At 51.7% G+C, this 27,536-nt stretch overlaps 1 protein-coding gene and 1 pseudogene across 1 annotated transcript in view; both read right to left on the bottom strand.

The window, feature by feature from the left end:
- Positions 1-24,864, bottom strand: part of LRRC75A (leucine rich repeat containing 75A) — an 85,086-nt gene extending 60,222 nt beyond the window's left edge. Inside the window, exon 1 of the mRNA XM_064271842.1 lies at positions 24,613-24,864. Coding sequence (XP_064127912.1) covers positions 24,613-24,864 — 252 coding nt within the window. The remainder of the gene's footprint in view (positions 1-24,612) is intronic.
- Positions 1,105-1,201, bottom strand: LOC111747853 (U6 spliceosomal RNA; annotated as a pseudogene).
- Positions 24,865-27,536: the final 2,672 nt, after the last annotated feature.

Genomic DNA, 27,536 nt, shown 5'->3' with positions numbered 1-27,536 from the left:
TTGCTGGTGCCACCGCCCCAGTTCACAGCAGCCTGCTGCCCGCGTGGCAGAGGGGTGGGGAGGAATGGTGGGAGAAGTGATTTGCCTACTGCATGCGACTCACTGGTTGTTGATTCTTGCCTGTTTGCAAATTCCCTGCTGCTGTCCTCTGCACCTTGATTCAGAGTTCCTCAAAGCTGAACATCACTTCCCTGTTGTACTTGTGGGGAGTGTCAGAACAATGGTCTGTTTACACCACCATCTTCCCCGAATTCCATAGGGTTTTCAGCGGCTGATTATTTGGAAGTAAACTGCCAGGCCCTTCTTCTGAGGCACATGTGGGTGGACTCACACCTCCAACATTTCGGTTAGTAGCTGAGTGTATTAACTGCTTGCCCTGCCCTGGGATTTATTTTCCAATTTGTAGCCTATCTGAAAATCCATTTATGTTGAAGCCACATCTCTAAGACAACCTGGCTGGATATAAACTCCCCTCAAAGCTCTGTAGAAGCTCCTCTGTGCCTTCTGGTATGCAGTGCTGAGGCCTCCAAGGCTCATCTGATTTTTGTTTCTATAGCAGCCTTTTCTGCCTGGACGCTGGTAGGACTGTCTTTGCCACTAACCCTGTTGCTTTTCCAGCACACTGTCCCTGTCTCTAGGAACATCAGCTCAAGACACAGGGTAGAATGAAACGCAACTTATATCGGTGAAAAGGGGATGGATTTATTTGCTGATATTCTCCTGTAGTCCCAACCTAAAACCTGCACATCAATCTCCCTTCTCATCTCATCCTGTTATTTTCTTCATCTCAGCTTGGCCTTTTTTGTGGTATTTTGTTCTTTTCCCACAAAGTTCACTTCCACATCCTGCTGGAGATTATTTTCAGAGGTCAGAGTTCAGGTCCCACAGTATTTATCTTACATCCAGTGTTTGCTCCCCACTTACTCACTCTTCCCGTTTTTTCTTTTATTGTTGTAAAGATATATAACACAGTATTTGCATCGCAAGATCTTTCACGTGTACAGTTTAGTGACGCTGATTGCGTTAATCACGTTGTGCAGCCATCACTAACACTCGTTGCCAAATTTTCCATCGCCACAAACAGAAACTCATGTTTCCCACTTTAAAAATATGGAGCACATCACAAATTTTTGTGCCTTCCCTGTGCCATGCTAGCCTTCTCTGTATCACTCGAACTTGAGTACATACGCTGCTAAAGCGAGTACCCCACTTACTCTGGAAGGAGGCGCGGTCGGTCTAGAGAGACGATGTCTCTCAGGATGTCCTTGTCTCCATGGCTGCCTCCCTGGGTAGGAATACAGTCCACCTCTTTAGTCTCTGGCTTGGCTGATAAGCTTGGCATGACCTCACCTTGGGCAGCCAGCAAATGTGACTCTGACCCTGTGAAGTGGCACCTTTGCCCACCTTGCAGCCTGGACCTCTGATATTGCACAATGATGGGGGTCCTATGACGATCTACAATAGTGTCTGCACTACCCGACTTACCCCGTCCCTGACTAAGCCCACTAAGTTGGACCTGCACGGGCCACACCCCCTCCCCAATTCCTGCCTGGTGGTTTTCTGGAGTTGCTGTCTCTGAATGCGGGAGGAGGAAGTGAGGGGAGGGTGGAAACAGCACTCTTTCTACCTCAAAATCATTACTTGTATGGCAAAAGGGCAGTTGCAGGACGTTCTGATTGGCAAAGTCCTCAGGAGGGGGGTGAAAGCGTCTTCCTACCTTTCTCTGGGAGTCCCTGGGTGGTTCACACAATTAATGTGCTGAAATGTTGGAGGTTCAAGTTCACTCAGAAGCACCTCGGAAGAAAGGCCTAGTGACCTACTTCTGACAAACCAGCCACTGAAAACCCTGTGGAGCGAGTTCTACTCTGACACACAAGGCATTGCCCTGAGTCCAGGCTGACTTAATTGCTGCTTGTTACCTTTCTCTGAGAGGTCATGGATTCCTGTGGGGACGCATGGATTGTTTTTCTCTTGGACCTGCTCCATCTGTCTTATAGAGAGGGGAGATTCTTCCCAGGCTGTCTACCTGTCTTTGCTTTCAGTGTTCTGAGAGTTTTTGTCTTTTTTGGTGTGTCTTCTCAGGTATTTTAGGGGCAAGCTAGGAGAAGCCACATGCTATTTTAAACCATGACTATCCTTTCCCTTTTAAACTCCAGGTTTTCAGTCCATTTCCAGATGAGCCCATCTCTGTGTCTCTCCTCCAGGCATGACTCCACAGTTTTAGCAACAGAGAGAGGGAAAGGAGGGAGGTAGCAAGCCCTGAATATCAAGCAGCAGAGGTAGATGGCTTCAATATTGAAACCACCAGAGCCCAAATGTGCAAAGCTACTTAATGAGGTTGTAATCAAACACAGTCCACCCAAAGGAAATTAATTAGAGTCCAGAGGGCAGGCAGGAAGTAGAATGGGTTTTTTTTTCTCCTCCTGGCAGCTACTTCTATGCAAGGGGGCAAGGCCTGGGGAGTACCAGGCCTCAGCGGGGTGCTCGAGCTGGGCACTGCCCTGTAGCCCTCCCCAGGACATTTGGTTTTTGTTCTGGGGATTTCCAGGGGAGAGAAGGGAAATGTCAGGTGTTGTTAGGGAAATGCAGCCAGAGGAAGCCACCAGGGAGAAGCCAGAGCACCTCAGAGTTAAGGAGCCTAGTACAGACAAGCAGACTTCTCTAAGAAGCTGCAGGTTCAAAGAAGGCAATGGCCTTTTAGGAAGGTGGGAAGAGTCCTACAAGTGCCATGGGGGAAGAAAAGGACACCAAGAAACAGATACAGTGAGCTGGATGGTGGCACCAAAACGATATGTCGTGTCCCAATCCCAGTGACTTGTGATGTGACCTTTTTTGGAAAAAGGGCCTTTGCAGAAGTAATTCAGGGTCAGGAGATGAGGGGTCATCCTGGGTTCCCAGGGGGGCTCTAAGTCCAATGATAACTGCCCTTATAAGAGACAAGCAGAGGAGACACATGAAGATGGAGCCAGAGGCTGAAGTGATGCAGCCACAACCACCAGGATCTACAAGAGGCAAGGGAGCATCTTCCCCTAGACCCTTCAGAGAGTGTACAGTCCCGCCAACACCCTGATCTCAGGCTGTGAGAGAACAAACTGCTGTTGTTTCAGCCTCCCAGTTGGCGGGACTTTGTTAGGGAAGCAGATCAGGACAGAGGTGGCATCTCCCCAGGGAATACCAAGCAAAAGGGAGAAAAGGGCACAGCTGTGGGCAATCAAGAATCATTATTGCCAGAAATCCACTCGCTATTTTCCACTAGCCCTGGGCCTTCTGTGGGTGTCTGCATCCTGGACATAATCCCCTTTGTTGTTTGCTCCCAGAGGTGGGACTAGACTAGTCAGAAATGCTTCCTATAGGATCGCTTGCTCCCAGAAGGCTCCCAGCTCAATTCGAGAAAGCACATTTAAAACAAGATGAGCCCCTCAGGTTGGAAGGCACTCTAAAGACAAGATGGACTGACACAGTAGCTGCAACAACGGGCTCAAGCATAACAACAATTGTGAGGATGGTGCAGGGCCAGGCAGTGTTTCCTTCTGTGGCACACAGGGTCGCTATGAGTCGGAACCGACTTGACGGCAACTAACAACAATTATCCACCATATTTATAAGCTTAATTTATTAAATTGTAGCAAATGTTTAGGAACTTGGGAAAGTTTTGCTTTTTAGGATGGGTATTTATAGATTTAAGAAAAGTGAGTATGTTAACTTTATAAAATCACTTCAATGTATTTACGGAAATGTAGTTATAAACACGCCTTTAAACATGATTGTTTAAATTTACTAGGTGCAACCTGGATCAAAGGAGAATGAAGAACACCAAGGACACAAGGCAATTACGAGCCCAAGAGACAGAAAGGGCCACATGAACCAGAGACTACATCATCCTGAGACCAGAAGAACTAGATGGTGCCCAGCTATAACCGATGACTGCCCTGACAGAGAACACAACAGAGAACCACTGAGGGAGCAGGAGAGCAGTGGGATGCAGACCTCAAATTCTCATAAGACCAGACTTAGTCTGAGACTAGAAGGACCCCGGTGGTCATGGCCCCCAGACCTTCTGTTGGCCCAGGACAGGAACCATTCCCGAAGCCAACTCTTCAGACATGGATTGGACTGGACAAAGGGTTGGAGAGGGATGCTGGTGAGGAGTGAGCTTCTTGGATCAGGTGGACACTTGAGACTATGTTGGCATCTCCTGCCTGGAGGTGAGACGAAAGGGTAGAGGGGGTTAGACGCTGGTGAAATGGACACGAAAAGAGAGAGTGGAGGGAGAAAGTGGGCTGTCTCATTAGGGGGAGAGTAATTGGGAGTGTGTAGCAACGTGTATATGGGTTTTGGTGTCAGAGACTAACTTGATTTGTAAACTTTCACTTAAAGCACAATAAAAATTATATAAAAAAAACTTATTAGGTGCATAATAGAATGAGATTTGTAAGTTGAACTTAAAAGCTTAAGGAAAAACTAAATTTAAAATTTTCTATTTCAATATGTCGAATATTAATTGAAAACATCAAGTAGCTCTAAGCAGTCTTTCTGGTGTGTACACAAATATGCCCCCAAGAACCCCCCAAAACTCACAAAGATTATGCAGATGAGGTAAGAGCCCCACAAGTGGGGGCCTGTCCAAGCATGGGAGAGAGGGGCTGTGAGAATTAAGAGCTAGGCACCTCCCTCAGGCTTGGAAAACACCAGAGAGCAAAGCAAACTAGCAAAAGTGACAACTGCTACGCTCCCCTCTCCCTAAAAGAGCCATGCTCGAAGGTTCAACAAAGCCCGCTCCCCACCTCTGGCCTGATGCCGGGTTGGCATGGCTGCCTGGGGGTCTCAGATGCTGCCTCTGGAGCTTGGCACCAAGGAGCTGTCCAATTGGATTAGCTAATCCACTCCAGCCAGAAACTCGGGTTGGGGGAGAGGGGCGTTGTACGGAGGTCCAAGCAAAGAAACTACCTGATGGGAGGTCACTGGCCACCTGCTCCCCTCCCCGACTTGTCCAACCTAGCTGAGGGGTGAGGGGCAAGAAGCGGGGTTCTCCGGTGCCCCCCTCAGGGCCACTGACCCCCAGGGTCAGCTCTGTGACTCTGCTGCTCCTTCAAGGCCACCAGGCCCTGTGGGTTTTGAAGCCGGCACCTCAGCAGGCTGGCCCTCATCCTTCACTGCTCCCTCAGGCCCTGTTTACTGTGACACAAGCTTTTGTCCAGCTCCTCTCAGCAGGGGTATTCATGGCTGCACGTGGTTTGTGTTTTCACCTTGAAGTCTCTGAAAACCACACCCTCTGCACTAAACAGGCCTCTGGAAACAGGTGCTCAGCCGCGGCCAAGGGAAATCTAACTGAAGTCAAAGAAACAGAGGTGTTAACAGATAAATACCAAAAGGATGCCTTTTCTTTAGAAAAATAAAAAGTCATCAGGGAGGCTGTCAGATGGCGGGGAGAGTTTCATTCACTCCCCAGTCTCAACGCAAACTGGGCTGAGCTGGTCACAGCTACACCCAGAGCCTGCTGGAAGGGCTGGAGGAAGCACAGTCCCTGACCTGGGCTGGGCCCTGTGATTGTTAATGTGCCAACCTGGAGAGGCTATGATTCCAGCGGTTTGGCAGACATTGGGCTGCTTGCTCTTCTATACTGTATGTAATATGATGGAATCACCTCCACAATACGATCAGCTGAAAGGGGAGCTTCCTTGGGGCTGCAGCCTATTTCCAGTATATGAATGGATGTTCTGGCAAGGCTCGCTCTCTCTGGACCCTGGCTCTTCTCGTCGCCTGACCTCCAGTTCTCGGGACGTAAGTCTGCAGAAGTCTTCCGCCCATTGCCTGACCTGCAGGTTTTGGATTCACCAACCCCCATAACCCCATGAGCCAGCAGAAGTCTTCAGCCAGCTGCCTGACCTACAGATTTGGGACTTGCCAGCCCCCACAATCGTGAGCCATTTCCTTGCTTGCTGAAAGTGAAGAGGACTTGAAGCACTTACTAACGAAGATCAAAGACCACAGCCTTCTGTATGGATTACACCTCAACACAAAGAAAACAAAAATCCTCACAACTGGACCAATGAGCAACATCACGATAAACGGAGAAAAGATTGAAGTTGTCAAGGATTTCATTTTACTTGGATCCACAATCAACAGCCACAGAAGCAGCAGTCAAGAAATCAAAAGATGCATTGCATTGGGTAAATCTGCTGCAAAGGACCTCTTCAAAGTGTTGAAGAGCAAAGATGTCACCCTAAAGACTAAGGTGCACCTGACCCAAGACATGGTATTTTCAATCACATCATATGCATGTGAAAGCTGGACAATGAATAAGGAAGACTGAAGAAGAGCTGACACCTTTGAATTGTGGTGCTGGCGAAGAATATTGAATATACCACGGAGTGCCAAAAGAATGAACAAATCTGTCTTGGAGGAAGTGCGGCCAGAATGCTCCTTAGAGGCAAGGATGGCAAGACTGCGTCTTACATACTTTGGACGTGTTGTCAGGAGGGATCAGCCCCTGGGGAAGGACATCATGCTTGGCAGAGTACAGGGTCAGCAGAAAAGAGGAAGACCCTCAACAAGGTGGATTGACACAGTGGCTGCAACAATGAGCTCAAGCATAACAACGATTGTAAGGATGGCACAGGACCGGGCAGTGTTTCGTTCTGTTGTGCATGGGTTGCTATGAGTCGGAACCGACTCGACAGCACCTAACAACAACAACAGCCCCCAGAATTGTGAGCCATTTCCTTGAAGTAAATCTCTCTCTATATTTATGTATAAGCATCACTGGTTTTGCCCCTCTATAGGACCCAGATAAGACAGACCCTAAGTCACTCTGGGGCCCTGGGCCAGCTCTCCCCTTGAGGCTGCAGTTCCCACCCACTGAAAGCAGGAGAGGCCAGCAGAAAAGGGACTCTGGACCAAACAGGTTAGGAACACAAAGAACGCAACTTTCTTTTTCCTGTTGGGTTATTAGCTACTGTGCTTTATGACTGTCTGAAAGGACTTTATTTCCCAAACGCACTTCCCTTTTTCAGAGCATCCTGTGGGACTGGGAGTCTGCAGAACACACGTCCAAGAAGTCGGGGGCCAGATGATCCCTGAAGTCCACCAGCTCCTGTGAGTTCTCAGCACTTGGCCATCCACGCCAGCACCCTCCAGATCCCTCCACTGGGAAATTATCAGAATTGGTTGTTTTACACTTTCTGATGAACGCACTTAAGTCCATTTGTTCTTCTCTGTGGTCAATTTTGTCGTGTTTAAATGAAAAGTTTGGTCCATTGTCAAAGGAACTGTAGCTCACAGCAAAGACGCTCCTTCAGGGCCTCTAATAGCCTACTTCCCGAGCAGGAAGGCCTTCATAGGAACACCCGGCTTCTCAGAATGAGAGCTGAGGACTGGAGGCTCGGTTCTCACAGCGAGTGAGCAGCAGGAACAGCAGGGTTCCAGAGCCCAGAAGCTTCTAACTCCATCTCTCTCAGCCACCAGCCCTTGGAGGACTAGCTAAGGGTCTCTGCCACTTTAAATCTCTAGGTCAGAGGCAGGGCCAAGGCAAAACCTCTAAGAATCTGAACTCAAACAGCTGAGGGGAACAGAGATGAGTCACGCTGGATGAAGAATCCAGCTTGCTCCCAATTCCAGGCAGGAAGTGGTGCAGAGGGAGGAGGAGGAGATCCCTGAAAACCTGCTGCCACAGGGGAGCTCTGCCTGCACTGCCTCCACCCTCCCTGCTAGCAGAGAAGAAGGGCACTATGATGCCCCTGCTTGCATCCTAACTGCCCCTGACTGGGTCTGATCCCGGTCCACTCAGGCCATCTTAGAATCTGTCTGAGGTCCTTTGAGAAGCAGGAATGTTGAGCCAGAACCTTCTAGAGGATGATGTCCAATTATGTCAGCTCCCTGATTCAGGAGAAAGAGGGGGCTGAAGAGATTCAGGCCAGACACCTGGGAGGGCAAGCACCCAGCTCAGAGGCCAAAGTCATGTTGTAGCTAATAGTTTCCCTGTCTCAGGTGATCTGGGACGGCCGGGCCAAGGAGAGGAGTGGCAGAAAGGGTGAGGCTACTGATATACCTCAGCTGACAAAGGCTTCTGAGCCTCTGTACCCTCTCACAGAGGCTGCTGAGTACAGCATGCAGGGTATGCCTCACAAGGGCATCTTAGTGGGGCTGACCTCACCACACAAAGGCACTGTATGGGCTAGAAGCTGCCTTATGACTCACTAAAGGAAACCAAGGCAGTGAGGTGTCTTTGGGTTAGGGTTAGGTTGAAAGGCCTCTACACCCCCAAGGTCCTTGGTTTCCCAGACTGCCAGAAGCAGAGGGAGAGACAAGCGCTAGTGTGGAGGGAAGGGGCATGGGAGGGGGAGTGAGCTCATGCAACAATGCCCCTTGCTGGGACTGCCTTCTCTTCAGGTCCTGGTCTGCTCTCTGCTTCCTCCAGTGTCAATTCATGATAGTCTTAGCCACCACTCAGGGGAACAATGCTCCCTACTCTCGCCCCCTCCTGAGGTTTGCCCCTCTCTGCCTCCCCTCCTGTCAGTTCACACAACAGTGAAGGGGCAGCAAGGGTTCTCGACCGTGCGGAGTCCCAGAGGCCTGCCTTTATCCTGCCTCTGGATGTGGCCCACCTGCCTGAGCTATTTGCGGGGACAGACCCAGGCCTCATTTCCCAGTGCTTCTCCAGGGAACGCCAGGCAGGAGACAGCCTTGGGAGACCAGGAATGGTCCCGTTCCTACTGCTGGTGGCTGTGTGACCCTGTGTAGCCCATGACCCCTCTCTGGGTCTGCTTCCGTCTCTAAAACCCCAGCCCTGCCCGGAAGTGAGCTGCTGCTGCTGCTGCCGTTAGCTGCTGTGGGGTCAGCTGATTCGTGGTGACCCCACGCGCAGGGGATGAACTATTGCCTGGTCCGGCAGTGTCTTCACAATCATCGATACGCTCGAGTCCACCGTCGTACTTCGAGTGCCTTCCAATGCAGAGGGCTCATCTTCCAGCACTATTCGGACAATATTCTGTTCTACTAATTGGACAATATTCTGTTGTGAAGCTAGGGTTTTCACTGGCTGATTTTCAGAAGTAGGTCACCAGGCCTTTCCTCCTAGTCTGTCTTAGTCTGGAAGCTCTGCTGAAACTTGTCCTCCATAGGTGACCCTGCTGGTATTTGAAATATCGGTGGCATAGCCTCCAGCATCACAGCAACATGCAAGCCACCACAGACGGGTGGTGGAGAAGTGAGCTACAGGAACTATAATGTGGACGACAGTCAAGTGGCCAATCAAAGGCCACAGGCCTGTCCCAGCACCTAGGCATGTGAGCTCCTCCCAAGCTTCCCCCCTGTAGCCCTTGCTCTCTCTTGCTCACTCCCATACCTGGTGAGGCAGTAACATCCTCACAGGAAGTGTACTGGTAAGAAATTGTAAACCAATCTTGGGAAATAACTCACAGTCACGTGGAGTTTATTGCAGGCATTTCCTCAGCGACCCCAGAGCTTGAATCTTCAATACCTAGCCCTGGCAGGTGCAGCAAAGGAGGCCTCCCTGGCTGACCCCTCCCCAGGTGACCACAGGAGCCTGAACACCCACCCAACCTACCACAGAGACTTCCCTCTCCAGTGACGCCTGCAGCTCCCACCCCCTCACCAGGGCATACAATACAGTCCTGTCTCGGGGCTCCACCAACACCTCCCAGGTAGGTCTCAGATAAGGCAAAGTAGGTGCTGAGGGAGGCCAGGAGGCATGGAGAGTGGTGGGTGGGCTGCCTGCTGTACAGTTACCAGCTGTCTATGGTATGGTGCGGCTGGGCCAGGCAGGTAAGGACCCAGGTAATCCTGACTGTTACATGTAGGGTGCGCAAGGCTCTCCTGTACCCCCCTCTAGCACCACAATAGCGAACTCTGCCCCAATTCTGCTCCTTTGTTGGGTGGGGCCTGAGTCCAGAGTGCTGGGAGGCAGAAACTGCACCAATAGAACTAAGGATGGCAGGGAGTGAGGGAGGCCACGGGCTGTCCAACTCCCATGCTGAGGGGTCCTGGCTCCCTGCAGGGAGATGGTTGGTTTCAGTGGAGAGGGATCTGTCATGGATTGAATTGTGTCCCCCAAAATTCATGTCAACTTGGCTAGGCCATGATTCCCAGTATTGCATGGCTGCCCTCCATCTTGTGATCTGATATAATTATGTGGGATAACTCCTACCCTCTATGCCTGTGGTTATGGTCCTGTTTGGGAGTCAGCTGTCTGTTATGTTAATGAGGGTCAGGGTGGGGTGCACCATCCTTGCTGAGTCACACCTTTTATCTTATAAGAGATAAAAGGAGAAGTGAGCAGAGGGGAAGGACCTCTCAGCACCAAAAAAGAAGAGCCGGGAGCACAGCATGTATTTTGGACCCAGGGTCCCTGCCCTGAAACGCCTAGACCCAAAGGAAGACTGATGCCAAGACCTTCCCCAGGCCCGACAAAGAGAGAAAAGCTTCCCCAGGAGCTGGTGCCCTGAATGTGGGCTTCTAGCTTCCTAGGCTGTGAGAGAATAAGTTTCTGTTTGTTAAAGCCATCACTTGTGGCATTTCTGTTACAGCAGCACTAGATGACTAAGACAGGGCCCTGCCCCTTGCCTGGTGCCCCTCTTGGGAGAAGGGTGTCCTGCAGGTCTCCTTGGGCAGCCTGTAGCTGTGGGTGGGGGACCCACTGGGCAGGAGTGGCGGGGGGGGGTGACTCAGGGGCACAGAAGTGGCTGGTGCCCCCTATAGGGCAGTGGTGTCTTCTGAGAGAACCCTGGCTGAGGGCAGGGGACAGCAGGGTGACAGGCTTGGGGCACCAAGGCCTGCTAGAGGGGGCTGTGCACGGCTCACCAGAGCTGCTGTGGCTGGCAATGGCTGGGGAGGGCAGGTCAGGCAAAGCCTGAACTACAAAGCATGTGTGTGCGTTGGGGCCTGGCTCCCTGCACCTCCCGGCCCAGCGCCTGTGTCCACTTCTGCTGTCTGCACCCCAGATGAGGAAGGGTTTGCACAGCAGCCAGCGGAAGCCCCTGCACTGTCTACCCTGACTGCTGTCCCTGTGTGTCACTCCCCTGGGCTCTCCACCCAGCCCAACCACCCTGAACCACTCAGTGGTCACAGTCAATGGCAGAGCTGGAAGCTGACCAGCTACGGCCTGCTCTGCAAGCATGCACGGCCCACAGACAGCACGGCGGCTTGTCTAAGCCCTTCTACAACAAGCACCTTGGGGCTCTTGGTGCACCACATTAGGCTACTCTTCCCAGCCACCCAGCAGGCGCCCAGGAATGTCTGCTGAAGGACACGACCCCATCCCAGTGGGCAGCCGAGCAGAAGGTGCCTGGCAGGCTTCTTGCCTTTGAGCACAAAGCCCAACCAAGCTCCACCTGGCCTGAGACGTCTTGGCTCCATTCAAAGGAACCCTGAGCCACCTTCAGAGAAGGGCACGTGGGATCACCAGGCAGGAAGACAGCAGGATTGGAGAGGGCAGCTCCCGGGAGTGGGAGGAGAGTGGAGTGGAGGGAAAGCTGGCATGAGTCAGACAGCAGGATCCCAGCAAAGCCTGTCTGAGGCTGGAGACGGCCCCATGTCTCCTCCCTGACTCCCTAGGGTGAGAGGCCCACCCGCCCACCGGATAACTCAGCCTCTTTCTACCGGGGCTTTGCTTAAAGCTGCAGTTGGGAGCGTGGGAATCAGCATTAATGTGAAAGTCTGAAGGTCTCCTGGTTTGGCCTCCACTCCAACCACTGTGTGGCCTTGGACTTTAAACCCTCCTCTGCCAGACCGTGGGGCCAGCCGGCTTCCAGGGCCGCCCTCAGCACCCCAGCCTGCCTCTGTGCTGCAGCCCAGCACCCGGGGACTGCGGGCTTGGCGGGCTCAGCCCTCACCCTTGTCCTGGCACTTGCCCCGGATGAGGCACGAGGTGGCAGTCTCAAGAAAAAGCCACTGTGAATGCAGCTCAAGGTCTGCAAGGAACAGACGGCCACGTGAGCGGGTAAAAGCTAGAGAAGCGCGGCGTCCTTCTGAGACCACAGAGCTTGGGGTCCTGAGAGGTGGTCCCGCTCCTGTGTTTTGTCGATGGGTAAACTAAGGTGAAAGAAGGAAGGGCAGTGGTGTCACTAGGGCTGGTGTCACCCCCCCATGCTAATTACCACAACATTGCAGCTAAAACACCAGAAAATTTGACAAAATCTGGCAGCAACAAAAACAACAGTGTGTTCCTGTAGCGTGTGCACCGGAAACCACGGGATTCAAAGTGTCATTGCAGTGGGGTAACAATGACAGCTCTGACAGCACATTAGAAGGTTCAAAAAGTAAATTAGCACAGAGTTTTAGCCTGGTAGGTATACTGATACACACAGGCTGCGCTGACAACATTTTTTGTTGTTTTTGTTATAACTAACTACAAGGATTTTTTAAAATAAAAAATAATAAATTTCTATTGAAACACTGCACAAAACTTTAATAGACAGTCGTTTTGGTGTCACCCCCTCTGACAGTGTCACTGGGCAGTGTGTACCCCTGTACCCCACTAGTGATGCCACTGAGGAAGGGACTTGGTTAGGGAACCCGGGGCAAGTTAAGGTCTGAGCTGGGACCCAATCTGAGGGCTCCGGATTCCAGAGAAGGTGATATTCTGATGGCACCAGCAGCAGCTAGCTGCTCGTCACTGAGCACTCACTCCAGGCAAAGGAAAGAGCATTCGCTATTGGGGCACTTTTGCTCCTCGTGATTACTCAGGTAGCAGCCATTACCCCGACTGCTTCTTCCCGTTCTCTTGATTGCCCTATCCCCAGCACTGAGAAGAGTGTCTGAACAACAGGTACTCAACTGCTGGATAAACGAATTAATTTCTTTCTTATTTTTGCACATCTGTATTTTCTAGTTTTTTTTTTTTTGATTGCAGATTGCTGTTATAATGTTTTTAAAAATTCACTTTAGAAGATATTCTGCCAACCTCACAAAACTATTTAAGGAGCAAAATAAACATAAGAAATGGCTTATGAATTGGAAAGCAGCAAAGTGCACTTACAAAGGGGCTTTCAGATACCGTCCCCCCACAAGGTGCAGGGCTGATGCAGAAGGGTACCCCGCTGTCAACAATCGAATGCCACAGTGAGCTGGGTACTTCTTGACCCACAACTCCCTCCAGCCCCACCCCACTGTCCTACTTGCTGGGGCAGGGGTGAGTAGTGGTACAGAGGGAAGCCAACCAAGGTCTATAACAAGACTTTTTAACAGTCTGCTTTTCACCAGGGGAAGGGAGAGATACACAGCAGGGAAGGGCCACAGGGAAGAACACAGGAGCAGAGGGAAGCCATGGGAGGAGGGAGGGAAGGGGGCAGAGACGCACGCAGGCGACCACCACGTGGACCCGAGGGGCAGCTCCGGAGATGGACATGGGCCTCCCAGCCCCAAGTGAGGCCACCTCTGCAGGCACACAGCCGGACTCCTGCGTCCACCCTGGTTACGATAAAGTTAGAAACATCAAAATGTCACATTCCTCTGAGCCGCAGCCGTCGGCAGAATTCCATACAGCTGCAGCAGCCGGAAGTCTGAGCTAACAGAAGTAAAAAGAGCTGGGAAATGGTTCCCAAGAGCCACGTGGGCACTGCTCAGGGCTGGGGGCGGGGTGGGAGGAGGGCAGGAGTCCCCGCTCCTGCTCTGTCCTCATTACAGCATCTAACTCTTTCAGGAATGGTGAATCCAAGATACAGCAACTGAACCTGCCATTTTAGACAACTGAGCCCCTCTCCTGCCGCCACAGTCTCTCCTAAGGAGGAGGCTATGATACTAGTCAAGAATACAGCCAGGAGAAGCTTCAGGAATCAGTGCACAGTCTGTGTGTGTGTGTCTGTGTGCGTGTCTGTGTGTGTGTGTCTGTGTGCGTGTCTGCTGTGTGTGCCTGTGTGCGTGTAACTGGCTCCGGGTGGGTGTGACAGGTAGTGTTATGTGTCAACTTGGCTAGGCCCTGATTCTCGGTATTATGTAATTACCCTCCATTTTGTGATTTGATGTAAGGAGCGTTTCCTTGGGGGTATGGTCTACATCCAATAGACAGGCAATCCCTGGACTACGAACAAATTCGGTCCCTAAATCTGTCTCTAAGTCGAATTTGTACATAAGCCAGAACAGTTAGGTATGGTTCAAATGTCAGTCAAATGTGTGTCTTAGTATATAGTACCTTCCCATGCACAAAAAAGATTGAAACACTTGCAGATACACTAAAACTTCTTTAACATAATAATATGGTAATAATAACAATGTTTTGATGCCTGTCGCAAAGTAACACCCATTTGTTGTTAGGAGCCATTGTATGTACCTCGAATTTTTAGTAGGATAACTGAACAGGGTTGATTTATAAGGACGGGTTGTCCATAAGTTGGACATTCATAACCCAGGGACTGCCTGAATGTTCTGGCAAAGTTCGCTTGCTCTCTGTCCTGCATCTGACTCAACATCATCTGTTCTTGGGATGTGAGCCAGCAGCCTGCTGCCTGACCTGCAGATTTTCGGATTCGCCAGCTCCCACAACCCTGTGAGCCGGCAGCCTGCTGTCTGACCTGTCAGTTTTGGGTTCGGCAGTCGGTGCAATCACGTGAGTCAGGAGAACCCTCCAGCCTGACACCTCCTCTATGGGTTTGGGACTTGCCAGCCTCTACAACGGCATGAATCATTTCCTTGAAACAAATCTCCTTCTTGCTGTTTGTCTTTGTATATATACTTCACTGGTTTTGCTCCTCTAGAGAACCCAGCCTAAGACAGTAGGGGACGGGCAGACAGGTGTGGGGAGGGGCATCCTGATGGGAAAGTCAGAGAAAGACACTGGTCACTAGGGTGACTCTCCTGCAAGCTGGCTGCCACCTGCAGGAAGCTGTGGGAGGCAGGGAGGAGCCACTGGATCCCTGAGGAAGGGAAGGAGTCAGAGAACCATCTCCGCTGGTGCTGGGAGGATGAGCCAGCTGCTACTGGGGGGGTGACGCGGCTGGTATGGGAGGATGACCTGGCTGGCACCGGGGGGTGACCTGTCTGGTACTGGGGGGATGAAGGGGGATGACCTGGCTGGTACCGGCAGAGGGGGTGACCTGGCTGGTATGGGGGGATGACCTGGCTGGTACCAGGGGGATGATTGGGCAGATGACCTGGGTGGTGCTGGGGGGATGACCCGCTTGGTACTGGGAGGATGATACGGCTGGTATGGGGGGATGACTGGGGGGATGACCTGGCTGGTGCTAGGGGGATGATCCGGCTGGTACTGGGAGGATGACCCAGCTGGTACGGGGGTGGGGGGTGACCCGGCTGGTACCGTGGGGGTGACCCGGCTGGTACCAGGGGGGTGACTGGGGGGATGACCCGGCTGGCTTGGAGTAGAAACCCCACTGGCTCCTGAGAGAGCACCAGGAGGAAGTGTGCCTGATGAGAAGTCCCAAATCCATTCGTTAAGGACTTCCTGAGAACTCGCTGTGTATCAACTACACAACCTGTGGCCCTTGCCCCAGAAAGTGCACAGGAAAATGACACTGGGGTACGGGTAGAGTGAGCCCACCCTGGCAGAACATGGACAAAGCCCAGGCTATTTTAGGAGTCCCAAAGAGAGACAGCAAAGCCATCTCCGGTCATCTGAGAGGAGGTGGACACTCTTTCCAGAAAGAAGGACTCTAGCCCGTCCCGCAGACCCTCAGGTCACCTTTGGCCCTAGAGAGGCTGCGGCGCCCCTGGCCAGGGACTCTGGCAGCCATGGAAACCTGAAAGGCATGAGCAGAACCCTTCTGACTCTCATCACTTGAAACGCCTGGACCCAGCCTAGCCAGAAAGCCGCAGATTTTAAAAAGGAAGGTTCTCTTTGTGGATGGAATGAGCATGATTCAGCACAGGATGCAGGGCAGGAACGTGGAAGCTGAGCTCTCCGCGAGGCTCCTCTTCCCTCTCGCCACATGGGCAGAGACCCCGACAGTGCCTGCCCAACGGGGCTCCCACAGTGCCCAAGGAGGCCGGGCATCGCACCACTCCTGTGCGAGAATGCTGCGGCCTGGCAGGCTGCCAGGAACGGCAGCACCCCACGGACACTGCTCCCAGAAACACAGCTACTCGGAAAACAGGGCTCCAGATCTCCTGACCACAAGGACCAATCTGGTAAATAAGCCCCAGTTCCCCAGCCATAAGCCAGAGAATCCACATGCTACTGAGGATATCCCAAGACAGCAGCTGCACACACGGTGGCCACTCGCAGCACACAGACTTGCTGAGGGACGTCCCTCGTCTGCAGGCTTTCCGCACCATACCAGGGACAATGGTGGTGGTGCTGTCTCCACCCTTAAGAAGCATATGACTCATCTGACAAACAAAACGAACATCAGGGAAAACAGTAAGTGTGGGGATAATTAAACGCTACCCAATGCAGGAGGACTGAAAAAAGGCAAGTGGGTCTCAGAGCCAAAGACAGGTCCCTGTGGCTGACGTGGCCTGGAAAGGGACCTGGTGGATACAGGGAAATGCATCCCAGGTGGAGAAAGAATAAGATCAAGGCCAGGAGTGGGGGCTGCCCTGCTCAGTGTCTGGTGGTCTTCCAATCTGCTTGCCTAAAGAGATTTTCTTAAGAGGGTTGGGGAGGAAAAAGGCAACCTTCGAAGGTCATTGTGCTCATTCTTCTGTCTCCAGGTGGGCAAGACCTGCCCAGTCAGGTCTCTAGGGAGCCTCCAAGAGCGTGTCCATTACCAGTGCCTGTTAGGGCTGTCTTAGTTACCTAGTGTTGCTGTAACCGAAATGCCACAAGTGGGTGGCTGTAACAAACAAATTTATTTTCTCACAGTTTAGGAGGCTAGAAGTCTGAACTCAGGGCGCAGGCTCTAGGGGAAGGCTCTTTCTCTCCCTGTCCCCACTCTGTCTCTTTTTAGCTTCTATTCCGAGGTTGGAAACCCTGGTGGAACCGTGGGTAAGTGCTACAGCTGCTAACCAGAGATCAGCAGTTCGAATCCCCCAGGCGCTCCTTGGAAACTCCATGGGGCAGTTCTACTCTGTCCTGTAGGGTCGCTGTGAGTCGGAATTGAGTTGATGGCAACTTGTCTGGTTTTGGGTTTATTCCTAGGTTCCTTGGCGATCCCTTGGCATGTATCTTCCCCTCCATTGTGTTTTCTAGCCTGTTTAATCTTCCCTTTAATATCAGAAAAGAGACTGATTTAAGAAACACCCTACACTAACATTGCTCATTAACATAACAATGGAAATCCATTCCCAATTGTGATTACAACCACAGTACAGTGGTAGGATTTACAACATGTGTTTTTGAGGGACACAATTCAATCTGTAACAGGGGACAAGTGACCCTAGGTCCTGCGTGGTTCTTTCCTACATTAGCCGACGTGCTTCATGCTCCCAGGTGCCGAGCGGTGCCGGTCCTGCCACCCTGGCCACAGCGGACTGAACCAGGAATCCATGCCCAGGCCACGTGTGTGCATGGGGCTGGGCAGGCTAACTCGGGAACAGCTCTGCCTAATAGGGTGTGCCATACTGAGTGCAAATAAACCAACCCAATGAGACCCACTTTAAGGGACATGAGGAGGTGGGCCGCTTCAGCTTGGTGTAACTGACCCTGTATTCTGGGGCTCTATGAAGCTAATGGAAACCCTGGTGGCATAGTGGTTAAGTGCTACGGCTGCTAACCAAAAGGTCGGCAGTTCGAATCTGCCAGGCGCTCCTTGGAAACTCTATGGGGGCGTTCTACTCTGTCCTCTAGGGTCGCTATGAACCAGAACTGACTCGACGGCAGTGGGTTTGGTTTTGGGATGGAGCTAACTGACAACAGATCTGAAATTTCTGGGACTCAGAGAAACTGCTGGGTTGAAGAGATGACACAATAATTTTCATGTAGCCCTGCACTCACACTCTCTCCATGACTGAAGGTCACCTAGTCCCCCAGGGCTCCGCAGAGATGGCAAACCTGAGCCCAAGGCTTGGGGAGAGACAGCTGGGAGGAACAGGGTTCAGGGAAAGGGACAGGAACGGCCTTTTCTATCCAGCGCTGTCCTCTCTTATACCCATGAGCCTCACTCCAGACGCTTGTGAGCCTGCAGTGAGCTTCTGATCTGGTCTGAGCCCCAGCCAGGTATAGAGATTTCAAAAACACCTTCAGCCCACTTTATATGGAATGGTAAGAGACCCCAAATAGCTAAAACAATGTTAAAAGAGAAGAACAAAGTAGGAAAACTCATGCTGCCTGATTTTAAAACATACTATGTTGTTGCTAGGTGCTGGCGAGTTGGTTCCGACTCATAGCGACCCTGTGTGTAACAGAACAAATCACTGCCCGGTCCTGCACCATCTTCACAATCGTTACTACATTTGAGCCCACCGTTGTAGCCACTGTGTTAACCCATCTGATTGATGGTCTTCCTCTTTTTTGCTGACCTTCTACTTTACCAAGTATGTCAGTCTCCAGGGACCGGCCCCTTCTGCTAACATGTCCAAAGTACATGAGACTATACAATTACAGCAATCAAAGCACCTTGGTACCAGTGTAATAATGGATACATACACTCATGAAATAGAATTGAGAGTCCAGAGATAAACCCACACATCTACGGTCAACTGATTTCTGACAAGGGTACTAAGTCTACTTGACGGGGAAAGAAGAGTCTCTTCAATAAATGGTGTTGGGAAAATTGGATTTTCACGTGCAGAAAAATGAAACAAGATCCGTGCCTCATGCCATACACAAAAACAAATTCAAAATGGATTAAGGACCTAAATGTGCAAACTGAAATCATAAAATTCGTAGAACAGACAGGGGCAATGCTGTCAGGCCTAGCTTTCAGAATGGATTACCTAATATAATAACAAAAGTACAAACAGCAAAAGGCAAAATAATTAAGTGGGACCTCTCAAAATTTTAAAGGTTTTGTTCATCAAAAGACTTCACCAAAAATGTGAAAAGACAAGATACTGACTGGGAGAATACCTTCCGAAACCTAATCTAATAACCTAAATATGTACAAAACTTCGGCTACTTAACAAAAACACAAATAACCCAGTCACAAAATGGACAAAGGGCTTAAACAGACGTTTCACCAAAGAGGACATTCCAGTGGCTACCAAGCACATGAAAAGGTGCTCAGCATCATTAGCCATCAAACAAAAAAATCCAAACTCACTGCCATCGGGTAGATTCTGACTCAGAGCGACCCTACGGGACAGAGCAGAACTGCCTCATAGGGTTTCCAAGGCTATAAATCTTTACCAAAGTAGACTGCCACATCTTTCCCCCGTGGAGCAGCTGGTGGACTCCAACTGCCTAACTTTCTGTTAGCAGCTGAGCACTTTAACCAGTGTGTCACCAGGGCTCCTCCATTAGCCATCAGAGAGATGGAAATCAAAACCACAATGAGATACCCTTTCACTCCCACTAGGATGGCTAAGATTAAAAAAAAAAAGAAAACAATAAATATTGGCAAGGGTGTAGGGAAATTGGAACCCTAATCCATTGCTGGTGGGAGTGCAAAATGGTCCAGCCATTGTGGAAAACAGTGTGGGGTCCCTCAAAACTAAAAAAAGAACTATCATATGACCTAGCGATTCCATTCCTAGGCTGTTATGGACTGAATTGTGTCCCCCCAAATGTTTGTCAACTTGGCTGGGCCACGTGTGGTTGGCCTCCATTCTGTGATCTGAAGTAATTTTCCTTCGTGTTGTTAATCCTAACCTCTATGATATTAATGAGGCAGGGTTGGAGGCAGTTATGTTAATGAGGCACGACTCAATCTACAGAATTAGGTTGTATCTTTAGTTAATCTATTTTGAGATATAATAGAGAGAAGTGAGCAGCAAAGAGAGGGACCTGACTACCACCAAGAAGAGCCAGGAGTGGACCCGGGTACCCTGTGCTGAGAAGCTCCTAAACCAGGTAAACATTGACAACAAGGACCTTCCTCCAGAGCCAACAAAGAGAGAGAGCCTTCCCCTGGAGCTGGCACCCTGAATTCCAACTTCTGGCCTGTGAGACAATAAATTTCTGTTTGTTAATGCCATCCACTTTTGGTAGTTCTGTTATAGCTGCACTAGATAACTAAGACATAGGTATATATACTCAAACGACTTGAAAGCAGAGACTAAAATAGAGACTTGTACACCAATGCTCACTGCAGCACTATTCACAATAGCCAAAAGGTGGAAACAACCCAAATGCCCGTCAACAGATGAACGGATAAACAAAATGTGGTACATACATACAATGGGATACTACTCAGCCAGCAGGAGAAACGAAGTCTTGATACATGTTACAGTATGAACGGGTGGAGCTTTAAGACATTATGCTGGGCGAAAAAAGCCAATCACAAAAAGACAAATATTGTATGATCTCATTTATGTAAAAAGAAAAGGCAGAAGAAAGGGGCAGAAGGAAACCGTGGTGGCATAATGGTTAAGTGCTACGGCTGCTAACGAAAAGGTCAGCAGTTCGAATCCACTAGGCACTCCTTGGAAACCCTATGGGGCAGTTCTACTCTATCCTATAGGGTCACTGTGAGTCAGAATCGACTACACGGCAACGGGTTTTATGGGCGGGGGGGGAGGGGGCTCAGGTGGGTTAAGGGTGATGGAAAAATCACATTGATTAAGGGTAGGGTTGCACAGCAGATTATTGTAATTGTTGTCAATAAGTTGTACACCTGTGAAAAGTTGTATTGGCAAAAGTTGTGTGATACATATATTTACACTTAACAGCCAAAAAGATCTGCCTTGAGCATTATGTTCTTTTAACATCTAACTATGTGGGATCAAAGCGACAACAGCAACTTGAACGATAAGATAGGAAACTTAGGGGTGGTGAGTTTATGTTAATGATGGAGGAACAACTCAGAAATGGAGGGTGAGAACGGTTGCACAACTCGAAGAATGTAATCAATGTTACTAAATTGTTCATGTAGAAACTGTTGATTGGTATATGTTTTGCTGTGTATAGTTTCAACAATAACAAAATAAATAAAACTTAGAGAAAAAAGAAAAAACACCTTGGATCCAGCCTGAAAAGGAACACCAAGGCCTTGCCTGTAGCCTGGCCAGACTCAAAGTAAGAGAGATTGTCCTATTTGCTATCACTATCTCTGTGAAGGTGGGTCTCGGTCTGTAGAGCAAACACAACTTCACACAGTTGTATCATCTGCTCTGCCAGTGCCCCAGGGCCCTCTTCCGGATACGAAGAAACAGGACTCTAAGAGGTTATCTCTTGGGTCTAAGGTCACAGCAGTCAAACTGCCCCAACTTGACCCTTGATCCCAAGCTCTTCTCATTATTACCCTGTTCCTAAAGGGGAGGGGACTGTTTCCTGCTCCTTCCAGCTGGCTTTCTGGCATCTAGCCTGTACCCCTGGCCACAGTTCAGGAGTGTTTGCATTAAGCAAGGCCGCCTGATACCTCGCCCACATGTGACAAGCATGGACAGGCTGGAGAGGCTCCAATCAGGAGAACACCCCCACATCCTGGATGGAAAAGGGGGGCATTCAGAAGACGCTGCACCAGCAGCCACAATCCCTCAGCCCACCAAAAGATGCCACAATGGCCCCAGAGTCCCTGTTTACACATCCCAAGCCTGTATTAAGTCACCCAGTATGGGGAGACCAGACCGGAGCAGGGGTTCTAAACATGGGGTCTGTAGACAGGTCTCAGGGGCTACATGGATCCTCTGAAGCTGCCTGCAGGATTGTGTATGTCGGTGAAATATTCTGGGAAGAGCATCTGTGGCTCTTTCAGAGCCTCAAAAAGCTCAAGGACTTAAGAGGTTAAAAACCACAGGACGAGGGTCCCACAGATCCCCTCCGGCCTGGTGGCTCCGGCCATACACAAATCCAGCAGCCAGACCACACATCAAATACAGAAAAGCGTGCTAGGCAAACGCGGGTGAGGCTGCTGTCCTAACTGCTGTTACTCCCTGACCCTGTTGCTACCACACCCACCCTGTGGCCCTGCAGGACCCAAGAATCCCTGCGCACCACATCCATCCTGCCTTTGCCTGCTGTGCTGCTGGAGAAGAGGTTCCCCTGGCCTGACCCCTGCGAGGCCCTGGGGTGTTCATGCATCTCTCAGTGACAGCTCATTCTCTTTTTGAACATCACCACCTTCAGACCAGAGGAGGAAAGTGAGAAGGGAAATACGATTTGGGAGAAAGGGCCACTTCAGTGCACAGCAAAGCCAGCTGGACAGTCCTCCAGACAGCCTCAGGGTCCTAGAAAACCACCTCTCTGCTTCTCATGGACACTGGACACCCCGTGCTCCCCTTCCATGCTGCCCCATGCCCATGACCATTTCTTGGAGGGGCCCAGGCCATACAGGGCAGCTCTCCAGGGCCCGTGAGCAAGACCACTGCTGGCTCTGCAGAGGCTCACAGCCCTTACCCATCAGCCAGGCAGGTCAAGGAACCCTGACACATGCCTAGAGCCAGAGGGCACATTATTCTTCTGCTTTCACAGAAAAGGGGGAAGTCTGAGCTAGCCCCCACCTCCATCAGCTGTCCTAGTCCCACCACTAAGGAAGGTGCCAGGACACCAAACAGACCAGTGTGCAGACTTCTGAGAAAACCACCAGGACCTCCACAAAGCAGGAAGAAGCCCCGCTTCCCCCTGATGTAGACTCACACGTGGCGCCAGAGGGACTGTGTGTCCCAAGGTGTCTGCTGACCTCGGGTCCAGCACCCTGCTGCAGGTGCCACCCAAACACTGGCTTTACTTTGTTCTTTTACCTCCAAGAAGGCCTCTTCCTGCTTGCTCCCCACCAGCCAGACCCTGAAGGCAGGGCCCCTCCCCCTCTCCTGTATCCCCCATAGTGCTGGGGGACAACGCATGCTCAGTGAAACCTCCTTACTGCCTGATGTGCAAAGGGGATATGATGGTCTGAAAAATCCATTATTCTGTTGGAAAGCCAAAGAGTTGACACAGAGGCCATAAGTCAGTTTCCAATTTTCAAAAGACGCAGAAATACACACTGCTAAAGTTACGTGGTGCATAACATCACCTGTCTTTCATGATTCAATTCAGAGCAGGCACCTGGGGATCCAGCAGTGTCTTGGGCATCATTTGGATGCTGTCTGGAAATCGGAGGTAATAGCAGGAGCCTCTCCCAAGTCCCTGCTTCCAGCTCACCCTGCAGCACACACACTGGGGACATATACCCCAGGGTAACGGCTAGGCAGCGCCAAGGGGGTCCAGGAGGAATTTTCAAAGCTCCCCCAAGGAGGGCGCTCCTTCAAGGTCTTTCATCAGTGTAGGTAAACTTCAGAAAGCTGGGCTGCGAGTCCCCTCCCCCATCTATAGTGGACTCCACCTCTCCTGATCAATCTAGCAAGAAAGGGGACAGATGGTGCAGTGGTTAAGTGCTTGGCTGCTAACCCAAGGGTTGGCCATGGGAACCCACCAGCTGTTCCCCAGGAGAAAGATGTTGCAGTCTGCTTCTGTAAAGACTATGGCCTTGGAAACCCTAGGGGGGCAGTTCTACTCTGTCCTATAAGGTTGCTAAGAATCCGAATCTACTCCACAGCAAAGGGTATTTTTTTTTTTTTTTTTTAATCTCCCAAAGCCAGGCCAAGACAACCTGTTTGGTGATGGTGGAGGGCAGCTTTGCACCCTCCTACTTCTCTCCGAAGGTCCCTGGGTGGTTCAAATGGTTTGTGCTCAACTACTAACCTAAAGGTTGGTAGTTTGAACCTACCCAGCAGAGCCACAAAAGAAAGGCCTGGCAATCCGCTTCCATAAAGATTACAGCCAACAAAACCCTAGGGAGCAGTTCTATTCTGTAACACAGGGGATTGCCATGAGTGGGAATTCACTCCTCGGCAAGGGGTTTGGTTTTTTGGTTTGACTTCTCTCTGCAAAATTCATAGAACACGCCACTACTCCTCCAAAAGAAAGCCAGAAAGGAGAACGAGCCAAGGAGAGGTAGCTGAGGGCACCAGTCCAGGGCAGCCCGGGAGCAGAGGTGACTGGTCAGATCTTCGAAGTCAGTCTCCAGCCAGTGAGGCCGACTCAGGGCAGAGCACTGGCAACCTCCTGAAATCCCTGCTGGCCGGGGGTCAAAGATGCCACATGGAAACCAAACCCAGTTCCCCTGTTGCCACTGTTCTCAGCAGGGGCTTGTGGCCGGGGACCTGTGAAAGTTACTCAGGTGAACAGTCTCCTCCCGAACCACAATCCACGAGGTCTCCCCAGGGCGAACTACCGAGGGACTAGCACCTTGCTAGCCCCAGAGATGTGCCCTTGGGACTCCCCCCGCGGAAGCTGGCAACTGTGCCCAGAGCGGGGGCGGGACTGTGGAGGATTTGAGGACCCTTGGCAGGGGCTGAGCGCAAGTGGGTAGGGGAAGAGAAGCGCCGAGGTGCAGACCAGGCATCCCTCCCACCCCCATCCCCGGGGACCAGCCTCCTATGCCTGCGGAGGAGAGAAGCGGGGATATTATTCCAACAGGTCCCCCTCACCGGGCCTCACTCGGCCAGCCTTCCTCTGCCCTCCCTGAGGCCCCAAATTCAGCGGGCGCACCAAGGCACCTGCTACCAGACTGGGCTGCATCCCCGCGGGAGGGATCCTGGGCGGTGCCGTTTGGCACTCCCAGGCCTCCCTGGAAGGGGTGGGGCGCTCCCGGCCGGCGCGCCCCTGGCGCTCCCTCCCCAGCTCACCTGGCGCAGGTGCTGCAGCAGCGTCCCCGCCTCCTCCCGCCGGCCCTGGCGCACCATCCGCAGCAGCTCCTGGACCATGCTGACGCGCCGGTGGTAGGGGGGCAGCCCCGCGCCGCCGCCCGCGCGCCCCGCCTTGTCCCCGGCTCGCAGCAGCAGCGACGCCCAGAAGTCGGGTCGCTCGCGGCGGGGCCCGGGCGCCGCGCCGGCGCTAGCTCTTTCCGCCAGGCTGCCCTTGGTCTGCCGGGTGCCCATGCCGCCGCCGGTGCCGGGCCGAGGCGCGCCGGCCGCGAGGCAGCGACCCCGGCCGGCTCCCGCCACGCGGCCACCCGGACGCGCCCGCCTCCCGGCGGCAACTTTGGGGGAACTGTTGCGCGCGGGCGGCGCGAGGGCGGGAGAGGGCGGCCGCGCGCTCCCCTCGCTCCTCCCTCCTCGCGCCCAGGCGCGCTCCTCGGCGCTCGCCGCCAGCCTGCCGCCCCGCCCCATCCCGGGCCCACCTCCGCGGCGGGCTCGCGCCGCCGCGCGCTCCTTCCCGGCCTCCGGCCCTGTCCTTCCCGCCGCCAGCCCCCGGCCGGGGCCGGTTGGCGCCCTCCCAGCGGCCTTCCTGGCCCGCGCCCGCTGCGGGTCGCCGCACTGCGCCGCCCTCAGGAGGCGGATAGGCCCCAGGCCTCCTAGTTCTTGGTCCCTACCAGGTGGCCCAGACGCTCCAGGGCTGCGCGCGAAGGGCGGTGAAGGGAGGCGGCTGGTGCGCCCGGGGACACTCGGAGAGGGGTTTCTAGCAGGGCGGGCTCCGCCGAGGGTCAGCGCCCAAGTCATCTGAGGTGCTGGGCACAAACCCCTACGCCCCAAACCGACTGGATGGGAATCTCTGCCCGCGGGGCCGGGAATCTGCATTTTTAGCCAGCGTCTCAGGTGATCCTGATGCACACTCCTGAGAGACCTGGCGGGCGGGTGGCGGCGGTGGCTGGCGTGTGACCCCGGAAAGCGTGTGCAGGGCTGTGTGCATAACCCTTTTATGGAAAGGGTCTGTTACTTCCATCAGTCTCACAAAGGGTCTGGACTGTAAAAATGTTAAGAACTGCTGTCTTCCCTGGATCTCGGTCACTCGGAGGAGGGTCCTTGGGGGTAATCCCGGTACAAAAAAGCAGAGGTATGCCTGGAAGTAGGCCCAGCTGCTCACTCCCACTGGCCACCACTTCCTCCTCTTTTCTGGCTTGTTCTCCTCAGTATATGGTCTGCTCAAATCTTTTCCGTCTTTTTAAAAAGAAAACTTCGTTTGCCCTACACCTTCCAGTCCCCAGTGCCCCACCTCTCCCCTTTTCAGCTAAGCGTTTTGGAAATACCTTGTATTGATTGCCTGTCCTGCATCCATTCCTCACCTGCTACAGTCTGGCCTCTGGCCATACCACTCCACTGAAGTTCCTCTTGCCAGTGGCCTCGTTGCCAAATTCATTGTCCACCTTCAGTCTTCATCTAACTTGACCTTTAAGCAGCACCTGATCCTCTTGCCTACGGTGTTTTGATAGCAACTCTACTCCTTTGGCTTGCAGGGCACTGCTCTCTTCTAGGTTTCCTCCTCAAGTTTCTCTGTGAGCTCCTTTTCTTACCCCTATCCTTCACCTTTTGGTGTTGCTCAGTGTGCTCTCCCAGACCTCTTCCTGGTCAATGTTATTTATACTCATGACTCTACCCACTGTCTTAGGCTGGGTTCTCCAGAGAAGCAAAACCAGTGAAGCATGTATGTGTATAGAGATATATAGAGAGGAAATGGCTCGTGCCGTTGTGGAGGCTGGAAAATCCCAAGTCCGGGGGTCAGGTGTCACGCTTCTCCCAACTCATGTAGCTGCAGGGGCTGACAAACCCAAGATCAGCAGGATCGACAGCAGGCTTCTGGTTCACAGGCTGTGGAGGCTGATGAATACCAAGACTGGCAGGCAATTATGGTAAGCTGTTGCCTCAGGTTCCAAAAACTGGACATCAGATGATGATGAGCCAGATGCAGGATCCAGAGTGAGCAAAAGCCAGTGAGCTTTGCCAGAAAGTCCATATATATTGGATGCAGGCCACACCCCCAAGGAAAATCCCTTTCAACTGATTGGCTACTCATAGCAGATCTCATCATGGAGGTGATTACATTATATCAGATCTCATCATGGAGGTGATTACATCATTGCATAACTGCCAAGCTACATAATAACTACCAAACCACTGAGAATCATGGCCCAGCCAAGTTGACACACAACCTTAACCATCACAGTCCACTTCTTGTCCACGTGGCACGTGTATACATCTCCTTAAACCATCTATAATCTCTGAACCAAAAACAAAACTTGTTTCCATCGAGTCGATTCCAGCTTATAGCAACCCAATACAACAGAGTAGAGCTGCCCTGTAGGGTTTCCAAGAAGCAGCCGGTGGATTGGAATTGCTGACCTTTTGGTTAGCAGCTGAGCTCTTAACCGCTGCACCACCAGGGCTTCACATAACCTCTAAACAAAGATAATTATAAAGTCATATTTGTGCCTAACATGATACAACTGAAAATGCACTAGCCTTGTTTACATCTTATATTTTGTAAGTGAAGAAAACTAATATTTGATGCACACATACAAGGAAGAAATACTCATAACAATTATAGTCCTACTTTCTGCAACTGGTCATATGAAAGCTGCTATGCACAGAGTAGAAGGAACAAATCAATCAACTAACGGAATGTGGAACACCTAGAGAAACTGCGGGGGCACTGAAAGGCCAAGAAAATCAGCAAAATGGCTCTCCACATGGACAGGAGCCTGCTGCCTGTGCTAAGTTTGGCCAAAACAAACAACTCTAAATTCTTTGACTGGCTCTGAATCATTCTCCCAAATTCTCAGAGCCCTTATTTTCTTTCTAGGATGGGCACATCCCTCTTTCGATTGGTGAGTTTC

This window comes from Loxodonta africana, chromosome 18, assembly GCF_030014295.1.
Source record: "Loxodonta africana isolate mLoxAfr1 chromosome 18, mLoxAfr1.hap2, whole genome shotgun sequence".
Lineage (NCBI taxonomy): Eukaryota > Metazoa > Chordata > Mammalia > Proboscidea > Elephantidae > Loxodonta > Loxodonta africana.
This window is presented reverse-complemented; position numbering and strand designations above follow the sequence as displayed.